The sequence below is a fragment of the Anopheles funestus genome, chromosome 3RL, assembly GCF_943734845.2.
Source record: "Anopheles funestus chromosome 3RL, idAnoFuneDA-416_04, whole genome shotgun sequence".
NCBI classification, from domain to species: domain Eukaryota; kingdom Metazoa; phylum Arthropoda; class Insecta; order Diptera; family Culicidae; genus Anopheles; species Anopheles funestus.
The window spans coordinates 60,591,727-60,619,472 of NC_064599.1; the positions used below are offsets into that span (position 1 = coordinate 60,591,727).

The following is a 27,746-nucleotide window of genomic DNA, read 5'->3' on the forward strand; positions in this document are numbered from 1 at the left end:
CGCTCACAGAGTACATTTTTTCTTGTTGATATTTGCACAATTTGTCAATTTTAATACTCAACACGTATTTTTTGCGTATTATTTTTTTTTTACAATTAAATAAAATGTTGTTTTGTTAAATAAACAGAAGTAAAGATACTAATTTATCATTTCAGCTGGCAAAAGTAATGTTGTTACGTATAATCATTGCATGCGCGCTCACTTTTTACGACGCGTTTGGTGCACATGCAATGTTTGATTGCAGTCAACCGGTGGCTTTTATTCAAAAGCAATATTATTAAGAACGAGAGCGATTGTTAAATGGTGGTTAAATTCTTTGCCAGCTTGTACATAATCTAACTAGAATGAAGGCAATAGAAACCGCCGTTGTACGCACTGTGCGCGACACATTTTTGCGTATTGTCAAATGTAGATTTGACATTGACGCTGTCAGAGGAAAATTCGTCAGAAAGAATTGAAGCAATGAAAAAACACGCAGAAAAGTGAAGGTGTTCTGCAGAAAGAGTGTTCATAGTTGGTAATTAGCATTTGCTAGCGTACAGCTAGTGTTTCGCTAGCATCAGATCGTTCTACTGCGTTAAAGTGTAGGTTGGTAAAGTGAACGAGTATCAAGTTGTCGGTTTTTGATGCGAAAGGGAAAAATTGCGCGTGTCTTTCAACCACTTGAATTCCGCTTCGGAAGGGCTGATGGTTTGTGAAGCTTGCGGGAAGCGAGCGTCAGTAGCTTGCACATTCTGGTGGTTTTTCGGCCGAATGTATGAATAAGTGCATTTTTGTTTGTTGGCTAGTTAATTATTACAAAAAAAGCGAACACATTTGATCAGTTGAGAAAAATATTCGTTTCTGCTGAACAGCATCGACGCCAGGAGATGGTGAAAAGATGGTCAAAAAAGGAAAAAATAATTGAACCAGAAGAAAAAGAAGAAGCACGGTCCTAGAGGCATGTTGGAGCGAGCGGCTACATGTGGGGGGAAAAAAACGGTGCAAAACGGATCGATGCGCGTGCCAAAGGTAGAGAAAGGGAAGAAGGATTGCCCCTGGAGGGTAAATCGAGGAATGTAAGCAAATTTTGCAAATAGTAACTTCCCATTCGTTAGGTGAGACACGTAAAACAATAAAATGTCATAAATCTTCCATATAAAGCAATCATATTGCTCTCGAAATCAATTCGCGCTTGCAATGTTTTCAGAAGCACAAAGTAATAATACAAGAAAAGCGCAAGTTAAAGCGAGAGAGATGGTTCTGTGCAGCGCGAAAGAGATGTAGCGAAGCACGTTTCAGTGTGTTGGTATGTGAAGGAAGTAGTGAAAAAGGCAAATGCGGTGTAGTGTTGGATGTGCGTGTGTGTGTGTGTGCGAGTGTTTGTTAAAGCGGAAAATATGAAAGTTAAAAGAGAACAGTCCGCAGCTCGTGTTCTCTTTCTGTTCTGTTTTTTTTTCTCGCTTCCAAATAAATTAGTGTGCGTTGATTCGAAAGATAGTTTTGAACAATAGGTTTTCCTGCTCGTTCTCTCGCTCTCTTTCTACGCTGTTGGCGTTTTTTTTTGTTGGAATCTTGGACCAACTTTATATGCCATTCGTTTCGGTAGTGTCGGGTGCATTTTGGTAGCGCGATTCGAAATTAATTTCAAATAGATGGCGGTGAGTTAATTGTAATACAATTTGTACAACAAAATGGCAACGTAAAGTAATAAGGCATAAGTGTGGTAAAGTGAAATAAAAAAGGAATAGTGTAGGGTTTTTTTCTATATTGTTCAGTCAATTTTGTCAAGCATATTGCTATACAATGTTAATAAACTCGTATGTGGATAGAGAGAGAAAGAGAGAACGAGAGAGTTAGAGCGCTGCGCGATTGTGTAGTAGTGGTGAGATGACGACGTGTTCACCGTCTGGCTTAGCGCAATGTTATGCCATCCATCGCGAGCTGTCTGTGTGTGTGTGTGCGTGAGGGAACGCGCCGTCGTGTTGATGCGTGTGCGTGTGTTTCAGTGTGCGATTTGTTTCGTCGAATGCGTGTTTTCATTCTTTTGTAGATGAAATAATTGAAGTTTTATTGTTTGTTGTGTTCTTGTTCGGTGTCACGTAGTGTAGGGCAGACGGAGAAGCAGTGAAAAAATAAAATAAAGAAAGCTTTGCTTCGGGGCAGAGTGCGCTAACACAGCGGAGGTGAATAAAGGTAGAAGAAAATATTTGGTGAAAAATGATAGAATTCTTAAGATTAAGCACGCGATGAACCTGTGTCGAAAGTCAAAAAGGCAAAACCCTTTTTGAAGTGTTCTTTTTATTGGTGGATAAAATCTATGCGCGATTGGAGCTCTCCACAACCAACACCACCACCACCAGCAAGAAAATGGAATTGTTCCATCCATTGTTCCAGTGAAGTGAATACAAGGAAGAAGAAAAAAACACACAGTGTTAAGGTGTCCCATGTGGATGGCGGTTCCGCTCATTTCCACGTTCTAGTGGCGTTTTTATTTTCCGGTTGGTGGTGAAAAACAAAATCACCAAACCAAACCCCAATCCAGCAAAAGCGCACATTTCCTTCCTTTGTGTGTGCGTGTGTGTGTGTGCATGTGTGTCCACTGAAGCCTCTCTCTACCACCGCTCCTGGAGTGAGTGTGTGCCACCGTTGGATTTTCTTTCTTCTGTCTGTCCGACCCCAACTCCGTAGCTCAGAGCAAATGTTCTGCGGTCGTCGTCGACGGTGTTTCACTACTACCATCACTACTTCGCTGGTAAGTGTTGTGTTGTTGTCACTTTGTTGCCGCGTCATTTCTGTGCATATGTTTCATGGCTTCCTATGGGTTTTTTTATGGTTCGAAGGGAAGAAAGGGGTATTCACGCGGGGACAGCGATGGAAAAGATAGAGAAAAAGAGAGAGAGAGAGAGGGCTGTTGGTTTTGATTTTTAAAATGTCTTCGAAATTACTTTGTATTACATATTTCTGGTGCAATATTACGCATAAAAACTGTTCTTTTACAATGAAGGAATTGTTCTAATCGAATGAGGCTATTTCCTCATTTCAGAGCCACCATTATATGCCATGAGTTAATTTTTTATCCTTAACATCTTTGTAAATTGATTTTGGCTATCGCTTATGAAATTTATGATACGTAGACAAAATGGATAATTTTTTTGTTTTTGTTTAAAAAAAGTAATTAATAAAATGATGTTAGAAATCGAACTATTTTTTCCCCTACTGTTAGGGGTTATTTCGTATTAATATTTTGTTTAACTTTTTTAATTTACTTTGCGACATTTTTTTTACTTTTTCAATCCACCTGTCGCTTTGCATTCTTCTATAACACCTTAAGATATGTAACTAAAGTTTATTTTTGTATCATTTTTAAATAAAAAATATATGTGGACAAGATCTTTTTTTAATCACACGAGCCTACACAATACAATACAAGGCGATACAAATTAATGAAATTCAATTTAAAAAAATTAAATTCTTTGCCAGAACTAATGCCAAATTAATGAAACTTATCATTCGTCCTATAATAATAGCTTCAGCAGGTTTTAAAGAAAACATGAAATTTCCTACTGAATGTCACCAATATTTATTTAGCCCTGAAATTAAAAAGAAAACTGTAAGGTTGTAAATACACGAAGCGAAGCTTACGCGGTGCGAGTAAAGGTCCAAATAGATGAGTGCTGCGACATGTCGCGATTGCGATTTGTCGCAAGTTTCAATTGTCAAAACTGTCAAATTTGAAAATTGTCGTGTAATTTCACGTTAAATTCCGCAGGAATTATATTTGTAGGATATCTCATAAAACACGGTTTATTCCTGCAAAATACACTTACCAGCACCTTTCTGCAAGAACAATTGGAAGATAGCGTGCTCTTAAAAAAGCGGTAACCCTCAAAATGTAAACAAAATTGTCGCAACTGAAAAGACGCGCTGTTTTGCTCCACTCGAGCAGCAAAACAGCACGACAAAACCACTTGCGACTTTTTTGACAGTTCAAATTTTCGATTTGATAACCGATTGACAGTCAAGTTGCAATTGCGACGTGTCGCAGCGTTCATCTATTTGGACCTTTAAAACGCGACTAGTTCATATCAGGTTTAGCCCAGTTCAGGTGTCAAATTTGCGTTTATTCTGTAGCTTTGTTACTCTGCGTTTACTCGGTAGCGCGATCGGTGACATTTCAGAGTTGTTTACAATTGCTTTGATGATTTTCTGGTTAGGAAGAACCAAAACATAAAGATTTCGCTCAAGGGACTTAAAAATACAACAAAATGAGTATGTTTATAACTCCAGTAAACAGATTTGGTTAAGCTTTTGACATTGCGTACGCAGTTAGATCCCCATACATGAGGCGCGTTTTATTCGCCTGTTTGACCGACGTTATACCAAAATTGATAGCCGCGTTTTACTCGCACCGCATAAAACTCGATTCGTGTATTTGCAACCTAGTGCGTAAATTAATCCAAACACACACGTGGCACATGTGTAAGGCTGGTGGCAGTGCTCAGTCGTATACGACTTTTTTCAAAATTTTATATGGAATTTGACAACAGTACAAAATCATCGTCCGATGTTATCTGTCAAATCACATAAAAAATTTTGAAAAAAGTTATATACAACTGAGCACTACTACCAGCCTAATTGCGCCATTGCGTGCGTTATAATAAAAAAGTATGCGTAAAAAAGTGCGTATTAGTATTTTTTTTTTCGTTTAATATATACCTTGGAAATGTAATAGTCGCGAGGTGAGTCAGTGGATAATTGATGGGACATACAGGTCAGGTGCCTACGGTGATGTTAATGTTTTTGCATTTCATTAAATTGTACCTGAAAATGTGTGTAAAAAGTGGCTCTAATTCAATGTCATGTGAAATCAACTTTTGTGACTTTCATTGTAATAATTTGTTTCGTTTGTATTTTAGGCACGTACGGTCGTGTGCGTAACATTGATCTTTCGGGATCAGGTTTTACGTCACAGTGTGCCGCAAGGATCAACCTGGTAGGTGGTTGGTGTATGTCCTTGCGTACGTTCTCAGTGGCACACTGTCGACATATTTACATCCTTATCTACCTTTTCAGTTTGACCTTAATGTGTATTTGCTTCACTGGAAATTTCACCAAAAAGGATGCGTAATACGTGCGTTCCGCTTTTCTGTTTTCCTTCTATACATCCTGGCGGCAGGTGTTCTTTCACCTACAGGGACTTTCCCTTTGGGAAGGTCTCCTTGTACATTAACCTTTTATTTTTCTTTATCGACAAACAGTTATCGGTAATGTGGGAGAAATAATTGCTTTTTATACAAATGGATTTTTTTAAATAATGTAAACTATCTCTCGCGTTCGTTAGATTTAATTAATTGAAAATCGTTAGCCATTGCTTTAGAAATAAAAATGCATACGAGAGATGTAGGGTATCTTAAGATAGTGAAATAAAGCACGTGCGCGCGCACTCATGATTTTTTTCTTCTAATTGATTCATTCCTCATGTTTTGCGTTCCGGTTTTGCAAGAATTATTTTCGTTGCAATTTTACTTGTAAAGGTCGAACTGTGTGTAACAAATTGGGAGGAACGGGCGTTGCAGTTTTGGGATAATTCTTTGATGATTTGTTTGTCAAAGGAATAATGTAAATTGAATTTGGTAAGGAAATGTGTATACAACACATGTTGCGATATGCCAGAAAAATGCAATTTAGATGAAAGTGCATCGATTCTACACACGTAGAATTTAATGGTTTCGGAGCGTGAGAGCAAAAGTCAAAGAACCCTGTTCGTCCATCATTATTATTGCACTATGCATTTCCTTCTTGGTGAAAGACGAACAGGATGATCTCCAATAAAGAAGCATGCCATGAAAAATGCTACCTGGTGAGCGAGAGTGAGATATAATGCGTATGCAAAGAAGAAGAGATATTATTCTAGCAACGAGCGGAAATGAAACAGCACCAATACCAATGGGAAACAATGGAAGAAAAGCTGGTGAAAATTTTACCGAGTTTCCTCTATGTGGTTGTGTGTGTGCGTGCGCGGTGATTCCAACATTACAGGTGTATAAACGTCACATGGAAGTGTGTGTGTGTGCGTTGTCGACACATGATAAAATTTGCATCCAACGAAAAAGGATGTGCATCGCGCGCGCTCCCGTTTTTTCACGCTAAACAGCGGACCTGCTGAAGATGGTGTGTGTGTCTGTTTTAAATCATGCTAAGAAAGGAAGCAAGATTTTACGATCCCTAGCGAGAAAGAACGAGAGAGTGTGAGCAAATTGCATGTAGAAACGCATATTCTAACGAAACACTATCGCTCTCGCTCTCGTTTCGGTCGAGAAAGTGCACCACTTGCACTACATGCAATTGCAATTGCAAAAAAAGTATGAACTGTAAAAGGAAATCAAAGAAATGGTTGTGCAAGTTAGTGGTGGTTCGTCACAGACTACTGCAGTGTGTATATCTGACTTTTGATTGCCAGGTGTGTGTTGCATTGCATTTTTTTGGGATTTTTGCAATGAATTTGTTTGCCGAATGAGAGTATTTTGTGCCGACACTAGAGTGAAATTATTATTTAATTTTTCCCCTTCCAATTAATTCATACAACTTTAAGGATTCAATTTTTATAACAATTATGTTTCGGTTTCACGTTCCTTGATAAGCTGCAGCTGACTTTTTTTCACGGCAAGGAAACGGCTTAAAACAACAAGGAAAAAATCTCCTGGTTGCTCATTTTGCACCTGCAACCAAATCCATTTTTTATTGCGTGTATATAAAATCTCTTATCAACATTATCTCATCTCATTGGTACACATTTTATCCTCCGCCGAATTCTTACTGCTATCACAAACGCAAAAAGAATTTGGGCATGCTTCGCTTATTTCCAAGGATCTGTCAAACGCTTGTCTCTCTCTCTCACACCGTGCAGGAGAAAGAAAGGATAATCAACGAAACAAAAAAACGATTTACCGAAAGGTCGTTGTGCGCGATGCGTGCGAAACGGACGGGTTGATTGGTATGCGTACAATCCGTATCCGCGCCGTACATAAATTTGACAGTTGCGTCGAAAAGCCGGCAATTGACAGTTTGTTACTTGGTCCGCAAGGCGTATTTTATTATTTTTCGCACAACGCATTTGCAAATTTTGCAACATTGATACTAGAGAAAACAAAATAACAGGAAGCTGAGAGACAGAGAGAGAGAGAGAGAGAGAGAGAGAGAGAGAGAGAGAGAGAGAGAGAGAGAGAGAAAGAGAGAACGAGAGAGAAAGTGTCCTGAAAATGAGTATGGAAGAATATTATTTCGGGGCAATCGGTTTTTCTTCCCCTCAAGCATGTGAATAACTACTGATCAAGTCAATCAAGTAGGCATATTTGTGGATATCTGACTGTTTGCATCGTTACTAACAGTGTGCATTTTTCCTTTTCCGTTTTTTTTCGTTTTAGAAAAGTGCATCCAACAATGGAATGCGATGTGTCGCCCGTTCCATCGGTGCAGGCGAACCGTCCGACGAAACAGCAACAACCGCAACACATCGGCACAGTGGTAGTAACAGCAGCGCCCGCAGCAAAAGGAACCACTAACAATGGCAACAGCACTAGCAGCGGTACCGTCGCATCATCATCAACTACGCTCATCACCTCCACCGCTACTACGGGTACTGCGGGGATCACAGTCACAGTCGGTACCGAAACAGTGGAAGAATCCGCGATGGAACCGACGACGACGACGGTGGAAGATGATGCATTGCCATCGTCATCGGTGGTTGCGTTGGTGGTTGCGGTTCCGATGCACACGGCGGACGTCGAAATCAGCGATAGGAAAAGCAATAACAGTAACAATAATCACAGCAAGCCGCACAGTCTTGCCGGCAGCAGTTCCTCCACGGAAGCACCGGTGGCGGTGATCGAAATCAGCGACCATAGTACGGCGGACGATATAAGCTACCCGGAGCTGGTCTCCTGCGTCGATACCGACATCAACTGTGTGGTCCTGTCGGATGAGTACGACACGTCGCTACCGTTGCGGGAAGATGATCCGCTAAACATTTCGACCGGTTCGATCGAAATGCTGTCCTCATCGCAGTGCAGCACACCGGTGCCGCCAGTTTCCGCCAGTATAGTAACAGAGGCTAATACGTCCAGGCAAGCAAGGATAGCGACACCAACGAACACACCGAAGCACAATCACCATCTGCGCCGTAATTTGCCTCGACTAGCGACCAGCCGACAGCAGGCGGCGGTGAAACAACCGCAATCCGGTGCTGGTAGCCGTGGTGGTGCTTCTACGACGACGGAAAAGCGGCAACTGCGCCAAACCACGGTGGAGGGAAGTGCCGGTGGTGCTGCGTCGACGATGCGCGAGGTGCTTGCATCCATACCCGGGTTCAGCATCAAGCCGAGACGGCGCACGAACAAGAAGCTTTCAACGGCGGCTCAGCTCGAGCAAACGCGCGAAGGTTGCGTGGATCTGGAGACGCCCGATTCGATTCTGGTGCACACGAACCTGCGCGCCCTGTTGAACAGGGAAACGTTCCAGCTGTTACCACCGCTGTATCAGTACAAGCTCGTGCAGTTGCTACCGCCGGTCGATCGGCCACCGTTACCCGATGCGACGCAGTGCGAACGCAACGGTATCCGGTTGAATCCGTCCGGTTTGAACAACGAATTCTATGCGCGGGCGTGCCACGAATGGCGCGACCGGTTGGCGGAAGGTGAATTTACACCGGAGGCGCAGCTAAAAATACGCTCGGAAGCGGAACGCGAGAAGAGCAAGCTCGACCCGTGGAAGCTGAAACACTTCGAACCGATGTGGGGTGATCGGAAATATGCTGGGTCGTTTTTTGGTGCCGCAGGAACGGTAGCTAATCCCACACCGCCGACACCACCACCACCGCCACCGCCATCGTCGGTACTAGTACCGGAAACGGAAGTACCTTCTGGTGCACCATTGTCCTCTGCTTCGCAACCACCTTTAGTAGAAGTAGCACCAGCGCAACAGTCAGCATCGGTACCAGCGGGGACTCCACTAGCGGCAAGCACTATAGCAGCACCGTCGGTTTCCATCGTACCGATGGGGAAAAGTGTTGCTAGTGGCAATGCTACCATCGTAACCGTGGCAAGACAAACCCAACCACCGGTTGCTGCACTCGCAGCAGCTAATCCCACGATTCGAGTACATCCCGCCACAGCAAAGATCGATCCGAGCTCGCGTTCACTAGGGAAAATGCAGGCAATAACGTTTTCCACTGCGGCCGGCGTTAGATCGACGAACGTTGCCAGTAGTAGTAGTAGCATTAGCAATAACACAATCATCACGTCCTCCACCGGAACAATCATACTACCCTCGCGGACGACAATAACGGTCACTTCCGGCAATGCGCCAAAAAATGGCGCCAGCGGTAGTGGCGCCCTGCTTAGAGGAAATGGTGGAACCGGTGCTGGTGTTGTCGGTGGTTCGAACAGCGGGCTTACAGTGGTGCCGATTAATGTCCTAACAGGCAGCAGTAGTAACAGCAGCAGTAGCGTTGGTTCCAGCGCTGTAAATACGAATCGACCTGCACTCAAAACTACGATAAAGTTGCGACCAACGACAGCGATCGCTACGAGCACAACAGCGGCAGCACCGATTGGTGAAGGAAGCAAACCGCATCCATATGCCGTGGGTCCTGCAGTGACGAATGCGTCCGTCGTGATCGGAACGACGCCGACGGCGGCGGCGGCGGCTGTCGGAAGCACCAAGCGGATACTACCATCGGCGATGAGTGTTAGTAGTAGTAGCAGCAACAGTACCGCAATAAGCAGTACCAATTCGATTGATCTGGCCAGCACGACAACATCGATGGGCGTGCAAAACACCGGCTCGTTACCGATGTCTCCCAAGCGGCTCCGTACGGTTGGTGCCGTGACAAGGTCGGCTTTGGCCGGTACCCCACAGCTACCACCGCCACAACACAACCCGCTGCCAACCACGACCACAGGCATCGGTGCTGCCGGCTCTACCATCACACTCGGTTCCCGGCCGGTGGTAGTGAAGGTGGTTGAACCGTACCGTCCCTCCGCGATGGTACGCGCCGTCTCGGTTGATCCGGCAATTGCCACTGGAGCAAGTGCAAACTTAAAGCGAACACACAGCAGCCGGGCGCTAACGCCCGAGCAAAGTAGCAATAAAATGTCGAAGCGAAAAACGGACGACAGTGATGGTGTTGTTGGCGGTCCGCACCAGATCAATAGCAGCAGTACCGGCAGTTACGCCGGTAGCAGTTTGCACCATAATCCGCGACGAATGGTAGCCGTTGTAACCGGTACCGCAACCGGCGATGGGAACAGCGCCAGCAGTAGTAACAGCATCAGCAGTAGTAATGCAGCAATGTATATAAGCAGTAATAATAGTATCAATCGCCTTATCACCGCCACCAGCAGCACAACAATGCCAGCCTCTTCCACCGATGGCAGAAGCAGTAAAAGAAGCATCAGCAGCAACAGCGCTGGTGGCAATAGCAATAGTAGTAGGATAAATATTAGCTGTAGTAGCACCACTAGTACCATTAACACAGAGGGATTACTAATCATCAATTCTACCACCGCTAACACCAACACCACCGCCACCACGACCGCTGCCGGGGTTTTACTACAGTCGGGCATGAAGGGACAAAGACAGGTAGCATGTGATACGCGAAAGACGCCAATCGATGGCCGGATGGTGTACGTCGATGGTGGTGGTACAGTGAATGAGAAGCGCCGGCGAGGTCTTACGATTGATACTGTACCACCGGTGGCGGCAATCGTTGGTCCGTCTAAGCGAAGAGCACCTCGGCAGGGTCACAAAATGAACAGAAACCGACCAAGCGGCGGTGGGCTGCTAACACCATCTGCAGCAACAACGATCACGATCGTTGACGATGAGGTGGATGGTACGTCACGGATGGTTGTCGGTCAGCAGGCGGAAGATGACAGCCAGGAAGTGATGGACGAAGGTGATGGCCAGAATCCGGATGTGATGCGAAGAAGAATCGTAGGACCGATGGTGAATGGTGATGTGAACGAGATGAATCGAATAGGACGAAACTCTTCGCCATCGCTCGTACCGGCATCAGACATTATTCTCGAGGAAGCGATTGACTGTGGGGATGTGGTGGACACCAGTGATGAACATCGAGAACAACAGTCGACAGCTGGGATACGGCTAAAGGGTGATTCCATTAACATGAACTCTTCCCCAACGTTGCAAGAAACGATCGAGCAGCAAAATTTAAGTTCTCGCGAAAGAGTTATGAACCTAAACCATCTGCATACGATAAGCGATACCGGTGGAACGACCCAAATGATTTACGATCAAAACACTGGGCAAGTTTACAGCGTTATGTGTTTACCGCAACCGGCAAGCTCCACCCATGGGACCGGTGGGTTAAGTCTTCGATCGCTACCTTCGTCGTTGACCGTAACGGCTTTACCACAGCACCAGCAGCAGCAACAGCATCCGCCACAACAACAACCGCAGCTATCAATTTCAAACGATAGTAGCAATAGTAGCAGCGTTTCGACCACCGCCATGATGGCAGCGAGTGACAATCATCTGGATGGCGGTGCGGGTGGCGGAGGTGCCGGTGCGGGTGTAAGTACGTTCGAGAACGTACTCCGCCAGAACGTGGTGGATGGTGATTGTGGTGTTGGTTCCGAGTTGTTAATCATCAATCAGGGCAATCAGCAAAGCAATGTCAGTATGCAAACGACACACCGGGAGGATAATAGTATTGCGTGTGTTGCTGAAGTTGGCAGCATGAACGAGGAACGGCGGGACGATGACGACGAGGAGGAGGAGGAGGAAGAGGAGGACGACGAAGGTGATGGGGAACAGGTCCATACCACTACCACTACGACCAACACTGCCGACGAAGAAGAGGAGGAAGAAGATGAGGAAGAGGAGGAGGAGGAGGAAGAAGAGGTGGAGGACGGAGCGGAGGAGGTAGAAGAGGAGAACGGTGAGGAGGAACCGGCAGGACACGAGCACGATTTGATTCGGCAGGGTTTGCAACTGCATGACGATATGAATGTACATTGCGTGGAGGACGAAAACAACACGCCGGGCGAATTTTTCAATGATGAGGTGCTCAGAACCGCTTCAGGTGTTACAATCGGCAGTAAGTTAGGTTCTTACGGGCAAGCGAATCTGCAGCATCTACATCTGCATCAGCACCAGCATCCGAACAATCATCTGCATGCGCATCAACGCCATCAGGCAGCAGCAGTTGGTGGCGGCAGTATGATGAATATGAATTTGACCGGATATCATCACGACCATGAGCTGCTACATCAGCAACAGCAGTTGCAGCAGCTGCAGGGTGCTGCTGCTGCCACTAGCTCACCATCCGCGTCCTCGGAACAAGGGCTCATGATGATGGTGACGACAACTGGCGTGGATGGGAGCGAAGATCCGGCTGGTGGTCTGTCATCGAACAGCGGTGACGTGATGGTGATGACGAGCAACTACTGTGATAATCTGTCCGCCGCCGATGAGGCAGACGGTGAGGACGAAGAAGAAGACGAGGAGGAGCAGTGTAACGCGTTGGTAGGGTCCCGGCGAGAGTTGCATGGTGATGAGGATGAGGAGGAAGAGGAGGAAGACCACCACTCCCACCATCACCACGAACGACTGTTGCTGGACGCTGGCAGCATTGGCATTGGTATGGAGGAGGAAGCAGTCGGTACGATCGTCGATCAGTACGGCAACCATCATCATCATCCGAGCCAGCTAAACCATCACGGTGCTGTGTTGCCGCAGGATGGTTCAGAAGAGGATGAGGAAGGAGGGGAGGAGGACGTGGAAGAGGCCAACTTTGTGCTGGATCAGATGCAGCAGCTGCAGCAACAATTTCATCTTGCTGGTGCCCAGAATCCGCATCAGCAGCAGGGATTGCTGCACAACCATCAATCGCTGGTGACGTCTTCCGGTAGTATCGGTGCGGGTGCGGATGGATCGCAGATGCATCTTTATCCCGGGCCGGGTGGTATGTTGCTGGAAGGTGGCGAAGGGTTGGTTACTGACAGCCAGCATGGTTGTGTGGAGGAAAGTTGTGACGGTGAGGTCGAAGCAGAGCACCAACATCACCATCAGCAGCAGCAGCACCAAATTCTAGGAGAAGATGAGGCTCAGGATGGTCAACAGTTGTTGCAGCAACAGCAACAATCCGCCCAACATCAACAGCAGCAACAGTATTCGAACAATCACCAACATCAACTGGTTGAAAAGTATATCGACGAGATGGATACTCTCACCCCTGGAGCAAGTGTTGTGAGCGACGGAAGTGATCCTGGCGCTGGTTACATTATGGACACGAGCAGTGGCGAAATGATAAGGACAGAAAGTGAGTATAATAACTGATGGTTAACTTAACTAGATGTCTAATGTTCGTTGGGAGGAGTTACAGGGAGTACTGTAATGTGAGGGCAATCCAGAACCTAGTTCTGATTTTGAACTTTGAAATTCTTTCGTCGCTGATGTTTGGAGATATTCTTCCGTCGTTTGAATTTGGCGTTTTGGGCATTTTGGCAAAATTTGGCACAGTTTTGTTGATACATTGTTTTTTTTAGTATTATTCTGAGAGTAGAGAAAGATACCCTTAGTCAGCTAAAAATCCAAAGTAAACTGTACCAAGGGAAATTTGCGTTTAAAACATTTTCATTTCAATTCAATTCAATGAGGTAGATTTTCTTGAAGAAAAATATAAAAATTAACCCTCTTTAAAGCTCCTTAATATTACTTCTTTTTTGGCACAACAAACAAAAAAGCTCAAGAAGTCTTGAGGGTCTGCAATTTCTGGGCTCTTTTTGATTTTCTACACTTATAGCAGCTTTACGGGGAGTACACATTCCTAATGGGATTTGATATCTGGTTCTGTCTTGTCAGACTTACATCACCGGGACATCTTCTGTGTACATTCATTAAACAAATGAAGTTCGATTGAATGAATGGATAGAAGAATCTAAATCAGTTTTCTTACGTTTTTACACAGATAAAGGTTGCTAAAGCAGTACCTGTAATCTAGGAGTAATATTAACGTTTTAATTTTTAAGCTTTCTTGTTCGAATGTGCAGTTCTTCCTGCCTATCTGTCGCTATACTAATTAAAGCCAATTTCTTCATTGTTTGCATTTACTCATCGCAATTTCCTGCCAAACTCTGTTTGAATCGATAACACATCGATCAACTAATATCTTTACCTTGAAATGAGTTCAGTTGTGGAACACAGTCATCATGATCAAGGGATGGAAATATTGGATCAGATGGAAACTGTTGAGCAAGACGATCAATCAGCGCGCACGGAAGTGGAGATGAGCGATCGAAGGGGAACTTCCGTGTTTGTTGAAGATCCGTACGCTACTCACGACGTTGGTCCCACCGTTGAGGTTGTGGACGACATTCTTCAAAGAGCGAACGAATCCGATGACGATGGGAATGAGATTTTCCGTGAACGACCATATGTTGACACGATGGAGGAACCGTGCGCAGACTCTGACCAGCGGGTAAATGTAGCACAGCACGGTATGCGATCGTTGATGGTAGCACCAGATGTAACCGTAACGACACAATCAACCGCGAGTTCATACTCATCGACGATCAATAGTAGTAGTAGCAGCAGCAGCAGCAACAGCAGTAGTATGCCCATGGTGACAGCAAAACGTACGACCATTTTAGTTGTGGAAGATTGCATAGCAACAAACGGTTTGCATTCGCCGTACGATTCGCCAGCAGGACGATACGCGAGAAGGCGTTCATTGAACGGTGTGGAAAACGTGTTGCCTCCTTCCGTATCGATGGAAAAGTTTGGACCGCGCACAGACACCGACAACGATGCACATCTGGGGAAGAAGTGTAACAACGATCGCTTCCACGGCGAAGATACGGGTACGCCGGATGAAGTTGATGAAGATGAAGGCAATGAACATAAGCGCGCCAAGGTTGAGGGCGTCGAAGAAGTGTTTACATCCTCCTGTGGTGGTAAGTTTGGTTTGAGAAGTGCCAACACTTTAACCGCTCAACGGTATCTTCTTCTTATACTCTGTGCATCATCACTGTTGTTTGTGCTGCGATCGTTACAGTTTTTGGCATAGATTTTGACAAAATTTTTAAACGTGTTGACCGGGAAATGTATCATTTTGGGTTTGCTTAAACCGTTTCTTTTCCACGTCATGTATCGTGTTTTGTTATTATTGTTTGAATGATTGGGATTGGTTGTATAAAATTGTTATAAACTTTTGTTTTTGTTTTGCTCTGTTTCGCTTCTTATAAAGTTTATGTTACAGCGCAGGAGAGCATGAAACAATACTTATATCGTAAGTGTCGTCGGGTAGGAATTTTTGTTAGTTTTTAAATGGGAAAAACTAATGCTTGTTTTATTTTTATTTGCATATAAAAATTATCTGAATATTGTGCAAATATATGTGTACTATATGTATTTCTTTCTTAATTATATTTTTAGATTGGCCTCAGTTCAAAATGGAAATGATGGATGCAACGAAGATGATGGTAGTAGATCACCATCAGCTCGTAGATGGCAATAACAGTATTATCATTTCACCCATCGGTACGTCAGGGTCGGCCACGATGATACCGTCACCCGGTACAACGACGATGCAGCAGCACCAGCAACAACAGCAACAGCTTCACAATTCTCAATCCCTTCATCAACATCTACCGACAGCGAATCAACAGCAACGCCCAATACAACAACCATCCTCAACACCAATATCGATGGCAACCACGGCAACGTTGGTACAACAAATATCCGCACACAATCCGCTTCAGCAGCCACATCAACGGCAGCAGCAACCGCAACAGCAACAGTTGCACACCGCTGGCGGTAATGCAGCGGCCACTACGGGGATCAGTTTTTTAGCACATCATACGCAGCCCACCGTACAAACCATGACCGCCGGATCTGCCGCAGCCGTGCTAAACTCGTCCCCGCATCCACAAGCTTCGCCGCAGGGTTTAAACATATTTCAACTGCATCCTCAGCAGCAGCAGCAGCACCAGCCGCAACACCATAGTCCGCAATCGGTTTTAGGATGCGGTAACAGCACAATTCAGCTTACATCAGAGGCGAGTCCGGTCATAAAGCTTTATTCACTGTTTCTTTTCTACAATCACATTGTTGTTACTTTCTCAGGCTTGTGCTTGTAGTAACTTTCCTCTTTAGGAACTCTTTTAACGGCTAGGAAAGCTTATTTTCTTTTTGTTTTGTTTGCTCTAACTTTTTTTCATTGCTAGATGATTTTTTTATTGATAAATGTTTTTTCTTTGCTTCACATTACAGATTAAAGACGGCATTCGCAACAGTATGCTAAAAACGGAACCGGGTGTGAGTTACACCACAATCCGGCAAGGTAACCAGCTCTTAACGCGCATTAAACTGGAAAGCGATGATAGTCAGCTGCAGGCACAACAGCAGCAGCAGTCCCCGCAAAGCTTTCAAACACAGCTGGCGAAAGTGAACGTGGTCACATCGTCGCCGCTCATTTCGCTCGGACCGAACGGTCAAGATAATCTGACACGCGTAATCGAGAGTGTTGCTGGGAACTATTCTTCCGTCGCTGTGTCTGGTCAGCAGCTTGCAGCATCGCAGCAACAGCAGCAGCAACAGATTGTCACCCATCAGCAACAGCCGCAACTGATACAGCACGTACAGACTGCGTCCGGACATCAGCTACGGTATGAAATGGATCCGACGGTAATGCAGCAACAGCAGCAGCAGCAACAATCGCCATCCCCGTCACAGCAACATCTGATACAACAACAGCAACAGCCAAAGTTTATCATAACATCACGACCGCTGAGCGCCGTGAGTGCGTCGGCGGCCGGTACGAAGCTGCCACTTACCGTTCAGGCGACCAATGTGATACCTCATATGCAGAGTCCACAGTTTATCCAAACGCAGGATCAGCAGATGCAGGTTACTAATCAACCCACCGTTACCGCGCTACAGAAACCGATTCAGCTTCAGAAAATTATCATGGCAACGCCGGCGATTGGGCAACAGCAGCAGCAACAACAACAGCAGCAGCAGCAGCGACCACGATTGCCTTTACAGCGCACGCAGTATAGTGTGCAAGCCATTCAACAACAGCAACAGCAGCAGCAACAACCACAGCAACAGCAACAACAGTTCCAGCAGTTACAACAAGCCCCGAAAGTAACACAACAACCTACCCCAACCCAATCGCAGCAACGTTTCCAGCAAAAATATGTCACGAATCAACTGATACGGGGACAGAATGCATTTCTCATGAACAATGTGCATCATTTGCAGCAGCAACAAACGCAACAGGTCGCTGGCACTGTTGGAGCAAACGTGATCGTTGGTGCGACGAACGTCAATCGAACCAAGCGTTCGAATGAGGCAAACCCCCCTGGTACGATTGGTACGATTACCGCAGGCAATGGTACCGCCGGCAATGGTAATGGCGGCGGAAGTAGCAGTAGCAGTGGGTCCGGTTCATCGTCTGGCGCTAGTAAGCGTGGCGGACGGTCGAGCAGTTCGCGGTTACCGCCCGGCGCAGTTAATCTTGAGCGAAGCTACCAGATCTGCCAGGCAGTGATACAGAACAGCCCGAACCGGCACCAGCTGAAGGCACAGCTAAAATCACCGCAAGCTTTCCTGGCTGCGTCAAATTCCAATTCGAACAGCAGTATCAGCAGCATTGGTAGCACGGGAAGCAGCAGCAGCAGCAGCAGTAGTAGCGGCGTTTCGGCGAGCAGTATTATTGGCAACAATACCAAAGAGGATGCAAACAGCAGCAACAGCAGTGGTCATAGTAGTGCCTTTGGCGGAGTGCTAGGTATTGGTGGGAATAAGGTAAACCGCAAGCATGCTACAGCTTTCGTGCTTTCAAGCTAATGATTTTTTTTCTCAATTCATTTTCTGCTTCAGGTCTCTCGTCTGGTCAACTCAAAACGTACCGTTTCGGTAGGTGGTAGACCGCAGTCGTCAATTGTAGTGCGTCAAGTGTATGCGGGTGGGGTTACCGGGGCTGCTACAACGTCTGCCGCGGTCAATGCTTCAGCTGCCGGCGGTGCCAGTCAGTCAAATGCAGTCAGTATTATTACAGCCAACCCATCGCAACACCAGCAGCCGCCGATCCATTCGCTCGGTGAACAGCTGCAACAGCACGGACAGATCATCAGCGTGAGTGCCGCTCCAACGATCGTGCATGCTACTGCCGCCTCCAACAACAACGGGACAAATGGTGGAAACGTCAATACTGGCCCTGGTGGCGCACCGGTCGGTACAGGGAACTTCGGTGGAAAGTATTTGTTGGTACAGCGGGCTGCACATATTGGAGAAATTGTAACGCCACGGGCTGCCAGTGCTCCACCGACACATAATCAGGTACGGCAGGTGTTGATCAGCTCATCATCCCGGTTTATTAATGGAAAACAATTTCTCTTTCACTTTTCTTCGGCATTTTAATTTGCCCGCAGATACAAATTCATCACGTTTCCGCACCACAAGCGCAACAGCAACCGCAGCTGCATCAGCAAATGGCCGCTGTTCAGCAGCAACAACTGACGCAACAGGTGCAGCATCATCTGCAGCAGCAACATCAACATCAGTTGCAGCAGCAGCAGCAGCATCAGCAGAGTCAGCTGCAGCAGATAGCGGCTGGTGCGAACGCCGTTGCACCCGCCGCCAGCCTACAGGCGGCAATCACCCGCCGAATACCGTCCACCCACGGTGAGTATTATCCGCCGGGAGGTGGTGTACTTCGGTGAGCGTGAACGATGCGTGTGTGGGTGGGCGTGTGTGTGTGAAAACGGAATTTATACCGATCGTTCGCTGTCGTTGTCGATCTTATTTGATGAAGCATATCAGGCTGGTCCTTCCTCTAATATCCCCTCCTGTACAGTGATTACCTACGGTCAGGATGCTCATCTTATCGATCCAACAGTGGCGTCCGGCAACAATACTGATAGCGGAGGCGGAACCACCGAAGGAGGCACAATGACGGTAGATGGCGCTGGATCTAGTGGTACGGTCGTCTACGCGGACAGTGCAGCCTCTTCCAGTGCAGTGGCTGAAATACAACTGCAGCAGCAATTCAGCCAACGTCAAGGGCTTCTGGACAGTAGCGGAAATGGCGGAAGCAGCGTTGTTGCAGTGAACGGAGACACAATGGAGCCGGGTGCTGCTGGAGTCAACGAGCTGCATACAACACAATCAGCTGCCGGGGTAACGAACACACTCGTGTCACCATCGGGCATCTCACCGCATCAACAGCATCAGTTCAACGAGCAGCTGATGGGTGGTGGTCAAATCAGTCAAAATAATGCCCCTATTAACATAGACGGGGTTGATCTCGTCGTTGATGGACTCATCAACAGTGATGCTGTCAGTGGTAGTAATCACACCGCTGCCGGGATAGAGCCATCATATTCCGGTACCGTCGAAAATTCGGCTGTTCATCCGCATCAACAACAGGAGAGTATTTTCAGCACGGACAATGATATCGAAACACCGAACTCACCATCGCCACATGCCGCCAGTAACGGGGCGGAAGATGATGAAGATCGGGACGGTACGGCAGAACCAGTCGATGGCAATGTGGAGGGCTGTCTGTGTTCGCTTAATGCGATGGTTATCTGTCAGCAGTGTGGCGCTTTCTGTCACGATGACTGCATCAGTGCAACGAAACTATGTGTGTCCTGTGTAGTACGCTAGGCAAAAAAGCAGTTTAGAACCGAAACAATGTTTAGCGGAGGGAATCTATTGAACATTTGCAACCTTCCCGACACCGTTTCGGGAAAAGGTTATCTCAACTTCAGGAAAGTGAGAGATAAACAGTGACTGGGTTCCTTTTCTGTCTGTCCAGTATCGAAATTTGAATTTTTATTAAACAATCCTGACGGGGTTTTTCTTTAATTTTTATTTTAAACATTTTTAACTTGCGAAAACTTACAGGAGATTAATTAGTTTGCACTGACAACACATGAGATTTTGTTAAACTTTTACCTAATTCGGTGCTTTTGAAATGAAAGGGGGCCAGTAGCACAAAATAATTTTGTGTGTTAAAATGGCAGATATGGTCAAAGGTACATTTTGGCTAGCGGAAGAATTGATTTGAATTGAATTTATATCATTAAGTTTTTTTTTCATCATTTGATATGAAAGGGAAAATGAATCTTATTTCTTTTATAGTTAGAGAGCAGCAAATCAGGGGGTGGAGATTTGGCGGATAGTCTTAGGAGAGGTGAAAGAGACAAATCTTTCTTTCTTTTTTTTTGTAATGTGTACAGACGCGTCCGACAGATGATCAGCAACATTCCCAGTTACGATTTCGGCGATGAGTTGTTGCGAACTCTCACGTACATATGAATTCAAAGAAATTATTAATTCAAAGAGAGAGAGGGCTCGCATTGTTTATGTTTGTTTTCTTCTTTCGCGTAATGTATTTATTGTTCTACCTGGTGTATTTAGTTCGTATCGTTCGTTGTAAGTACACAATGATGGAGTGTTTTCAACTTCATTTTCTTACTGGCTTACTGACATTGTGATCTACCGGAAGGTGAGGATGAGAAAGGGCCAGGTCGTCGTTGATATCAATCCTTCAGTTAATGTTCGCAAAGTTAATGCCACTCCCCCACCCTCATCACAACAATCCCCCCCTCCCGTTCCCTTTGTATGATAGTAGGAAAATTGTGTTTCCATGTACATTACCCATTTAACTCACATCATGAATCTTTCTAGCAGAAGATAAATCGAAAAAAAACGGGAAGATCAATCATTGGTTTAGAATAACATAAAGATACGATTACTGAGTAGTGGTTAAAGAGAATAACACAAAGACAAGCAAAGCGGATATTTGTCCCTAACAGCTGTGGTACACAGTTTAGAGGCAAAAGAAGGCGAGTGTGTGTGTGTGTAAAGGGAGCAGATAATTGTGAAGCACACTGCACAAAGCAAAAGTAGGAATCGGAAAGTGTATGTAATGAAAGGAAGCAAATGCTAAACGACAAAGTAAGGTAATTTATTATTACACTAATGTGAACAAACAGCCACAAACAATACAACCACAAAACGACACAATAAGAGATGTGCATAATGTGAAGAGAGGCACCTCGTAGTAAGCAACGCGCGAATGAAACTGATAATAACATTCGTGAATTGTGAAAAAAATGGTAAACAAAAAAGCAAACATGGAGTAAACAATAGCGAAAATAATGGAAGAAAAAGCAAATGCGCGCAAGAGAGGGAGAGAGAGAGAAGCCACATTTGTGGTAGCAGGTGAAACATTCATAAAGAAAATATGTAAAAAAGAAATCTGAACTATTTCGCATGTAATTGTTGCGTTGTGCAAATGAAAGAAGTGTTAGGTAGAGGTTTGTAAACACGCTTTATATTTTGTAATCATCTTTGTTCTAATAACGTTTCCCTGATTGTACTAACGATCGTGTCTACTTCTGCCATCGCACCCAATCCCGTATCACCACACATGAGTGTTTTCGCGATACACGGTATCTCTCGGTGGCCCCAAGACTTTAGGGTTGCTATTTGAAGTTCAGTAATCGGATGTTGCCACATACGCGTGTTCATGGCCGGGCAGAAAAGCAATGGTTTCGCTGGGTCCCAGGCACGGGTCGTACAGAGCAACAGATTGTCGCACAAACCGCTGGCCATCTTTGCAAGGCTGTTAGCATCGAGTGGTGCAATGACGAGCAGATCGGCCCATTTGCCAAGCTCGATGTGTAGTACTGGGTCACCCCGCTTCTGCCAGCTCGTCCATTCTTCTTCGTCTGTGTGTAGGGTGACCGTATCGGCGAGATCATCCGGCGAGAAGAAGTGCCGGGCATGTTCGGTTACTATTACGTGTACCTCCACCTCAAAATCGGTTAGCTGGTGCAGTTTTTCCACCAGCATGGGAAGCTTAATCGTTGCCACACTGCCGGTACAACCGATGAGAACGTTTTTCTTCACTTTCATTGTATATTTTTGGGGGTAGTATTTACAAAACGCGGGTTCCGCGTAGTTCTACAAAGTAGCAATTCGGTCGGTTTCAAGGGATCGATCGTATTAGGTTTGTTCTTTTTTGTTTTCACTTTCACTGTAGCCAAGTTTGGAAAAATCTTCCCTTGCCATTAGATCGTTGTCCATACGGCACTGCAGATAGGCTTTGGATTGTTCGCGGCAGGCGGAATTATCGTCGGCGTTTTGTCGCAAGCAGCGCATATAGAACAGCATAAGTTTGCGGCACTGACCGCCGTGATCCAGTGGGAAACTTCCTTTTTCCGGTGCAGTTGGAATGAACTTTTTCTGGCCAAATGTCATAGACGTCATCGTTATGTTGCAGAAATTGCTGGAATTGAAATTGTACGTAGAGTTTATTAAAATATTGAATTTCATTAAAGTGCATCGCACTGCACATGACCATCTGGTGAGACACCCTGTGTATGCTTTGTTTAGGGTAATTTTCGAAGCAACATAAAATCAATTATTTGGAACATTTGCCGTAGAAATCATATATTACTTTGTGATGGAAGTGTTAAACAAATTGAAAAAAAAAGAAAATATTAACAAAACAGAGAAGTATAGCCATTAACCAGTTGCAATAACTATTTACTCACACCGGCTCCCTATTGCTGACCACGTTACATAAATTTCATGATTTCTTTGCTTTCCACAGTTATACCGAATGATCCGCAGTAAATTTAGCTTCAATAATAACGTGGATGCTTGTTCAACTAGTGGCACACTACAATTTGTAAACAAATTCACATAAATTTTCGCTATATTTGAGTTTCTTCAAGCACAAAAATCACACAAATGCAAAACGGGATATTTTCGGTGCTTTGACAGCTGAAAATATCCCTTTTTCCCCCATAGCTCGGTTTGCGCGAACGAGATGGAGAGTGAAATAGAGAGGGAAAACGTAAACGTACGACGCTGTCAAATGGTGAATTCGTCGGAAAACGTCAGCTGTCAGATTAATGATTTATTCTGCTGTGGAATATTTTGTTGTGCGCGTGTTTATTCTTTTTTAACTTTTGTGCATGTTCAATTGTTCCGGCTTTTGTTTCGTTATCGTTAGTATCGGAATGCGGTGTGTTTGATACATGGCCAAGCGGCTGCATGCGAAAGAAAGCCACCGAGAAGACGAAACTGTAACGCCAACATTTTGGGGACACATTTCGTGATTCTTTCACCGCTGCTCGGATGTGTGCGATCGTGTAGGGTGCATTGAGCGCGAACGGGTTGCACTAGCTTTTTTTTCTTCTTCTTTTTAGTGCAATCTTTTTATTGTATATCGGTTCCGGTGTGTTACGGAACAAATTTCGGTGCGTTTCCGGTGATTTCCGGTTGTGCTCGCTAACGCTCGTAAGCGATCCATCGTGCCTGTGTGCGGCTTTGTGTTCAACAGGGCAAAGAAAACGCATCGGGTAGCATTCGTGTGTGTGTGTTTGCGTGCGTGTATGTTCGAAGTTTGAAGTTGGTCCAGAGAGAGAGTACCGTTCGATCGTTCCGTGGTGCGCACGACGTTGAGCAAATTGTCCGAGTGTGGTGTCTTTTGTTTACACTGGTGACCACGGTCTCCGGTTCGGATAAGGGAATGTGAATGTGATAAAAAGCTCAACCCCAAAGGTGGAACCCCTTTTTTGGTGGAAGTGAAACGGTTGCAAGTTTGTACAAAATTTGTGACGAAATAAAACCGAATACACTGGAAACGTGAGGTCAGACACATCAGTGTTTTACGCCTGATCATTTCCTAACAACGTCAACGAGATCGCAACGTTGAAAAGCAATCTTTAGTAACCCTTGCCTAGTTTACTGTGCCGGTTGTTGTGGTGACCATTGCGTTGTCCGCTACGATATTAACCACCTGTTGTCGCATAACGCATCCGAACATATTTGTGACGTCATCCGAGCTAGGTGGAATAAACGGAAACTGGAACATTGGAGACGATGAACTTGGTGTGTAACTTTTGACACAGATACAGAACGACGAAGAACGCAGTCAAAGTGGTAAGTCATCATCATCATAGCGAAACACATAATAATCCCAAACCAACACTCAATTTCAGTGCAATTCACCAGCTGTGGCTACATTGGAAGGCATTTTTTATGGGTCAGTTGCCGTACCGTTCCGGTACGGTGCTTTGTGCTTTGCTGCCAGTAAGCATAGATCGCAAACCAGCAAACGGGCCTTGTACCAACGCCTACTAGAAGATGTCGAACGATGAGTTTGTTCGCGTGTGCGATACTTGTGTCTCAAGCCTGCACAATAATTTGTTGTGATCGATGAGTCACATACAGATAGAATTATACTGAAGCAGAAGGGTTGATCGGATCGACAGCCAGATGAAGGTTTTCTGTTTTATTGTAAATCATATATAGTTTTCTATTCGTGTTTCACTGCAAAAAAACGAATCAATTTCCTGGTTTATGTACACTGAAAACCTTCAGTCTGCTTACGGTCATAAAATTACCACCATTTCGGTGAATTTTCCTTTCTCTAGACACTCTTCTGGGTCGCATGTCACGGGCAATATCCATTGCACATTAGATGCTAAAGGGTATAAATGGCAAATACTCATACACGCATGTGTTTTGGGGCGGGGGAGTCATTTGCACTTCGAAACATCATCAACTTTCCATCAAACTCCAGAGCTGCCCACCGGAGACTTCCACCCGTTCATAGGAGTGACGGAGTGTAATTTATTTTTGCCTACCCGTTTTGCTCTGCCCATGTACAGCCTGCACATTCCCATGCACGGGCACATACATATGCGTTAGCATATTTGTGCAAAGGCCGAGACACACAGTAGCTGAAGCAAGTGGGAAGCCACACAAAAAAGAATGAAACATAAAGTACGGTACTGGCAACGCTACCGAGACCGTTGGTCGGTGTGGGTGTTTTATTGACCCGGTAAAGAAAGATAGTTCTTCTTGCTGCGTTTTGGTTTCGACGCGTTATACTTATGTTGAGTTTTTTTACGCATACATACACCGTGCCTGTTGCTAACAATACTTACTTGCGCTCGTAGAGGTCTGGAAAGCATTAGAATGTTAGGGCGAAAGGGGATAACCATGGCTGGGTGTCCATAATTAGTACCCTGTTTTATAACAGACCATAGAACAAATTTTTCATGCTGTAAATGGCTGGCTAACCCTCGAATGGGTTAGTTAAAAAAATGTTAAAAATTGTCCTTAACAAAAATCTAGTACCTAATGATTGACAATATTTTACCATTGTTTTTTGTTCAATTTTAATATCAATGCACTGGAGATATGCAAAGCGAGTAAGAGTGAGATAGTGAGTTGAAACGTTGTATTGTACGAGTTTCGTTCACTCACCACGAGGAGTTTTAGCGACTCTTTTTTCACTTACTCACTCATGAATGTGAGCATGTAGCCGTGGTGAGTCGAGTTGCAAAAAGAGTAAATACGTGAGTTGCAACGAAAATGTGCGAGTGAGTTGAACGAAAATGTGCGATTTTTTATTATTTTTTACTCTATTTTATATTTAAAGCAATAATAGAGTGAAAAGAAACTTATTTGAACCAATTGGCATTAAAAAAAATCAAATTTAATTTTTTTGCAAAATTTTTCAAAAATAACGTAAGGGGTACCCCTTATGAAATTTTCGAGTGGAAATTTTTTTTTAAATTTTTTTCTGATTTTTTATTCTTTTATTAAGTTAAAGCATTATTTGAGTGAAAAGAAACTTATTGCAACAAATTCGCATTAAAATATATCAATTTTTTAAATTTTGCTGAATTGCTCAAAAATGAGGAAAATTTTACATTTTCTCAAACAGGGTAAGGAACTTGGTTCCTCGAATAACTTCTGGAACAGACATCTGAGGGCATGGCCGTCCATGAAGAAAATGTAGCCATTGGTGCCATCTATCGACCACAGGTTAAAGATTGGCGATCCGTTGGATACCAATCGGGTTATAGGCAAAACTTGGCGCAAAAATGAGCCTTATGAAATTTTCAAATTTTTATAATTTTTTATTTTTTTTATAATTTTTTATCCTTATAATTTTTTATAATGATTATGATTTTTTATTTAAAGCATTATTCGAGTAAAAAGAAACCTTTTTCAACCAATTGGCAGTAAAATAAATCAATTTAATTTTTTTTGCAAAATTTCTCAAAAAAAACGTAAGGGGTAAGCCTTATGAAATTTTCGAGTGGAAATTTTTTTTTTATTTTTTTCTGATTTTTTATTCTTTTATTAATTTAAAGCATTATTTGAGTGAAAAGAAACTTATTGCAACAAATTCGCATCAATCTAGAGTGAGAAAAATGACCGAGCCTTAACTTATACGCTTATGCCGGGTTTTTTATGACTTCGAAATGAGTCATTAACCGAGTTGACTCCTAATAACGATTCATTCACTCTGAGTTGATTCAGAGTTGTTATTCTCATCTCTACAATGTACCAGAGGGTTATTTCTGTGACGGTATTCATCTCAGCGCTCAGGACCATTCCAACCCCAGTGGTTGTGAATGTTGACCGATTCTGGGAAGCAATTCGCGGTTATCATTTGTTGGTTTAAGTACGCATATACTTTTTTTTCGTTTTCTTTTCAAAGCCACTCCAGTTGCTATCGTTGTGTGTCGCGGCGCGGGACACAAGTCATTAAAGCAAATGTACACATTTTTTATGCACTGTTAGCTATTTTGGGGAAATGTGTCGGTTGCGCTAAAGTACTAAAATTAAAGATGTTTATGAAGAGCTTAGTATTAGTCGTCGTAATTTATGAACGTTGTATACTTTGGTTTTGTTTCTCAAGTATAAAAAATACTATCTTGTATAAAATATAAATTCTAATTCTGATTCAGTTAATAAGTCAGGCTTAATAGACTAATAAAAAGGTTTAATAGAGTTACAATAAAAAAAAAGAAATATTTTAAAATATAAGTATAATTTTCAAATGTTCAAAACTGGCTAGCAGTGTGTTGGTATGGCTTAGAAGATTTAAAAAAATCTGAGCAAAACTTGTTAGTCAGTAAACACAGAGCATAATGATTAACATTATCGTGTGAACTCGCATGAAAGATGATCGTTTGTTGTATTGGTTGTTAGGTATCTTCAACTTTTAACTAACATACTTCCCATATTTCTTCTCTTTTTGTTTTAGCCTTTTGCATCCGGTCCATCTACTGAACGTTTTCATAACCCTCATCCATCGTTTAGATAAGAGTGACCGATTGTGTGTCACACAAGTGCCTGCGCAAACTACGGGGAAAAAATTGCGATTGTAGAATATACACCTGTTGCATATGGTTTTTATTGTTGCGTAACTATTGACACTGTTCGATATCGTTGATGCAATTGCGAGAAAAAACAATCAAAGTGGAAAAGCAAGGCGGCAACACGATCACGACGAAACCGTTCGGTCGCATTCTAGCAATTAGTGATGATACTGAAATTACGCACATTAAGCTGAATATAGAATCGCATAAGTAACATTGTTTAGTTCATAACGTGGGCGTTAAGCGGAAGATCACGAATTTCGCCACGATGCCAATTCAAATCGCGAACGAAAGTAACAACAGTGGTGGGGGCGGTGGCGGTGGCCATGAGATAAAGGTGAAGATCGCTTACAATGGTGAGGTGATGATAACGTACATTGATGAAAGTATCTCGTACGAGGGTCTCTGCCGGGAGATGCGTGAAATTTGTCGATTTTCACCGGAACAGGTAAGAATATAAGAAAAAAATAAGCTGGAACTGAACATTTAGCACGTTTGAAACAAAACTAAATGCGCTTTGTTTCTGTTTGT

The 27,746-nt window shown here is 44.1% G+C and overlaps 4 protein-coding genes across 12 annotated transcripts in view; 2 read left to right on the forward strand and 2 right to left on the reverse strand.

The window, feature by feature from the left end:
- The first annotated feature begins 241 nt into the window (after positions 1 to 241).
- Positions 242 to 21,282, forward strand: LOC125770034 (uncharacterized). 8 transcript variants are annotated; one of them, XM_049439203.1, is made up of 9 exons: positions 245 to 588; positions 2,033 to 2,734; positions 7,407 to 13,324; positions 14,196 to 14,957; positions 15,439 to 16,061; positions 16,276 to 17,814; positions 17,890 to 18,348; positions 18,441 to 18,693; positions 18,866 to 21,282. In XM_049439203.1, the coding sequence occupies exons 3-9, from the start codon at positions 7,423 to 7,425 to the stop codon at positions 19,675 to 19,677; spliced, it is 10,350 nt and encodes a 3,449-aa protein (XP_049295160.1). In that variant the 5' UTR covers positions 245 to 588; positions 2,033 to 2,734; positions 7,407 to 7,422; the 3' UTR covers positions 19,678 to 21,282. The 8 variants fall into 8 exon arrangements, with proteins under 8 accessions (XP_049295166.1, XP_049295160.1, XP_049295158.1 ...); XM_049439201.1 differs by having other exon boundaries at positions 2,086 to 2,734; XM_049439205.1 differs by having other exon boundaries at positions 245 to 584.
- A 48-nt stretch (positions 21,283 to 21,330) lies between these two features.
- On the reverse strand, positions 21,331 to 21,936 carry LOC125770047 (phosphopantothenoylcysteine decarboxylase). Its single transcript, XM_049439226.1, has one exon. It carries the CDS (start codon positions 21,934 to 21,936, stop codon positions 21,364 to 21,366), a length of 573 nt encoding a protein of 190 aa, XP_049295183.1. The 3' UTR covers positions 21,331 to 21,363.
- A 90-nt stretch (positions 21,937 to 22,026) lies between these two features.
- On the reverse strand, positions 22,027 to 22,807 carry LOC125770049 (cytochrome c oxidase assembly protein COX19). The gene is made up of 2 exons (XM_049439233.1): positions 22,578 to 22,807; positions 22,027 to 22,309 (listed from the first exon to the last, which is right to left on the reverse strand). Exon 2 carries the CDS (start codon positions 22,288 to 22,290, stop codon positions 22,027 to 22,029), a length of 264 nt encoding a protein of 87 aa, XP_049295190.1. The 5' UTR covers positions 22,291 to 22,309; positions 22,578 to 22,807.
- Positions 22,808 to 22,906: 99 nt separating this feature from the next.
- The window catches only part of LOC125770035 (atypical protein kinase C), a 104,841-nt gene continuing 100,001 nt past the window's right edge, over positions 22,907 to 27,746 (forward strand). For both annotated transcript variants that reach the window (XM_049439213.1, XM_049439214.1), the window contains exons 1-3: positions 22,907 to 23,036; positions 23,238 to 23,973; positions 27,101 to 27,663. In XM_049439213.1, coding sequence (XP_049295170.1) covers positions 27,484 to 27,663 — 180 coding nt within the window. In that variant the 5' untranslated portion in view covers positions 22,907 to 23,036; positions 23,238 to 23,973; positions 27,101 to 27,483. The remainder of the gene's footprint in view (positions 23,037 to 23,237; positions 23,974 to 27,100; positions 27,664 to 27,746) is intronic.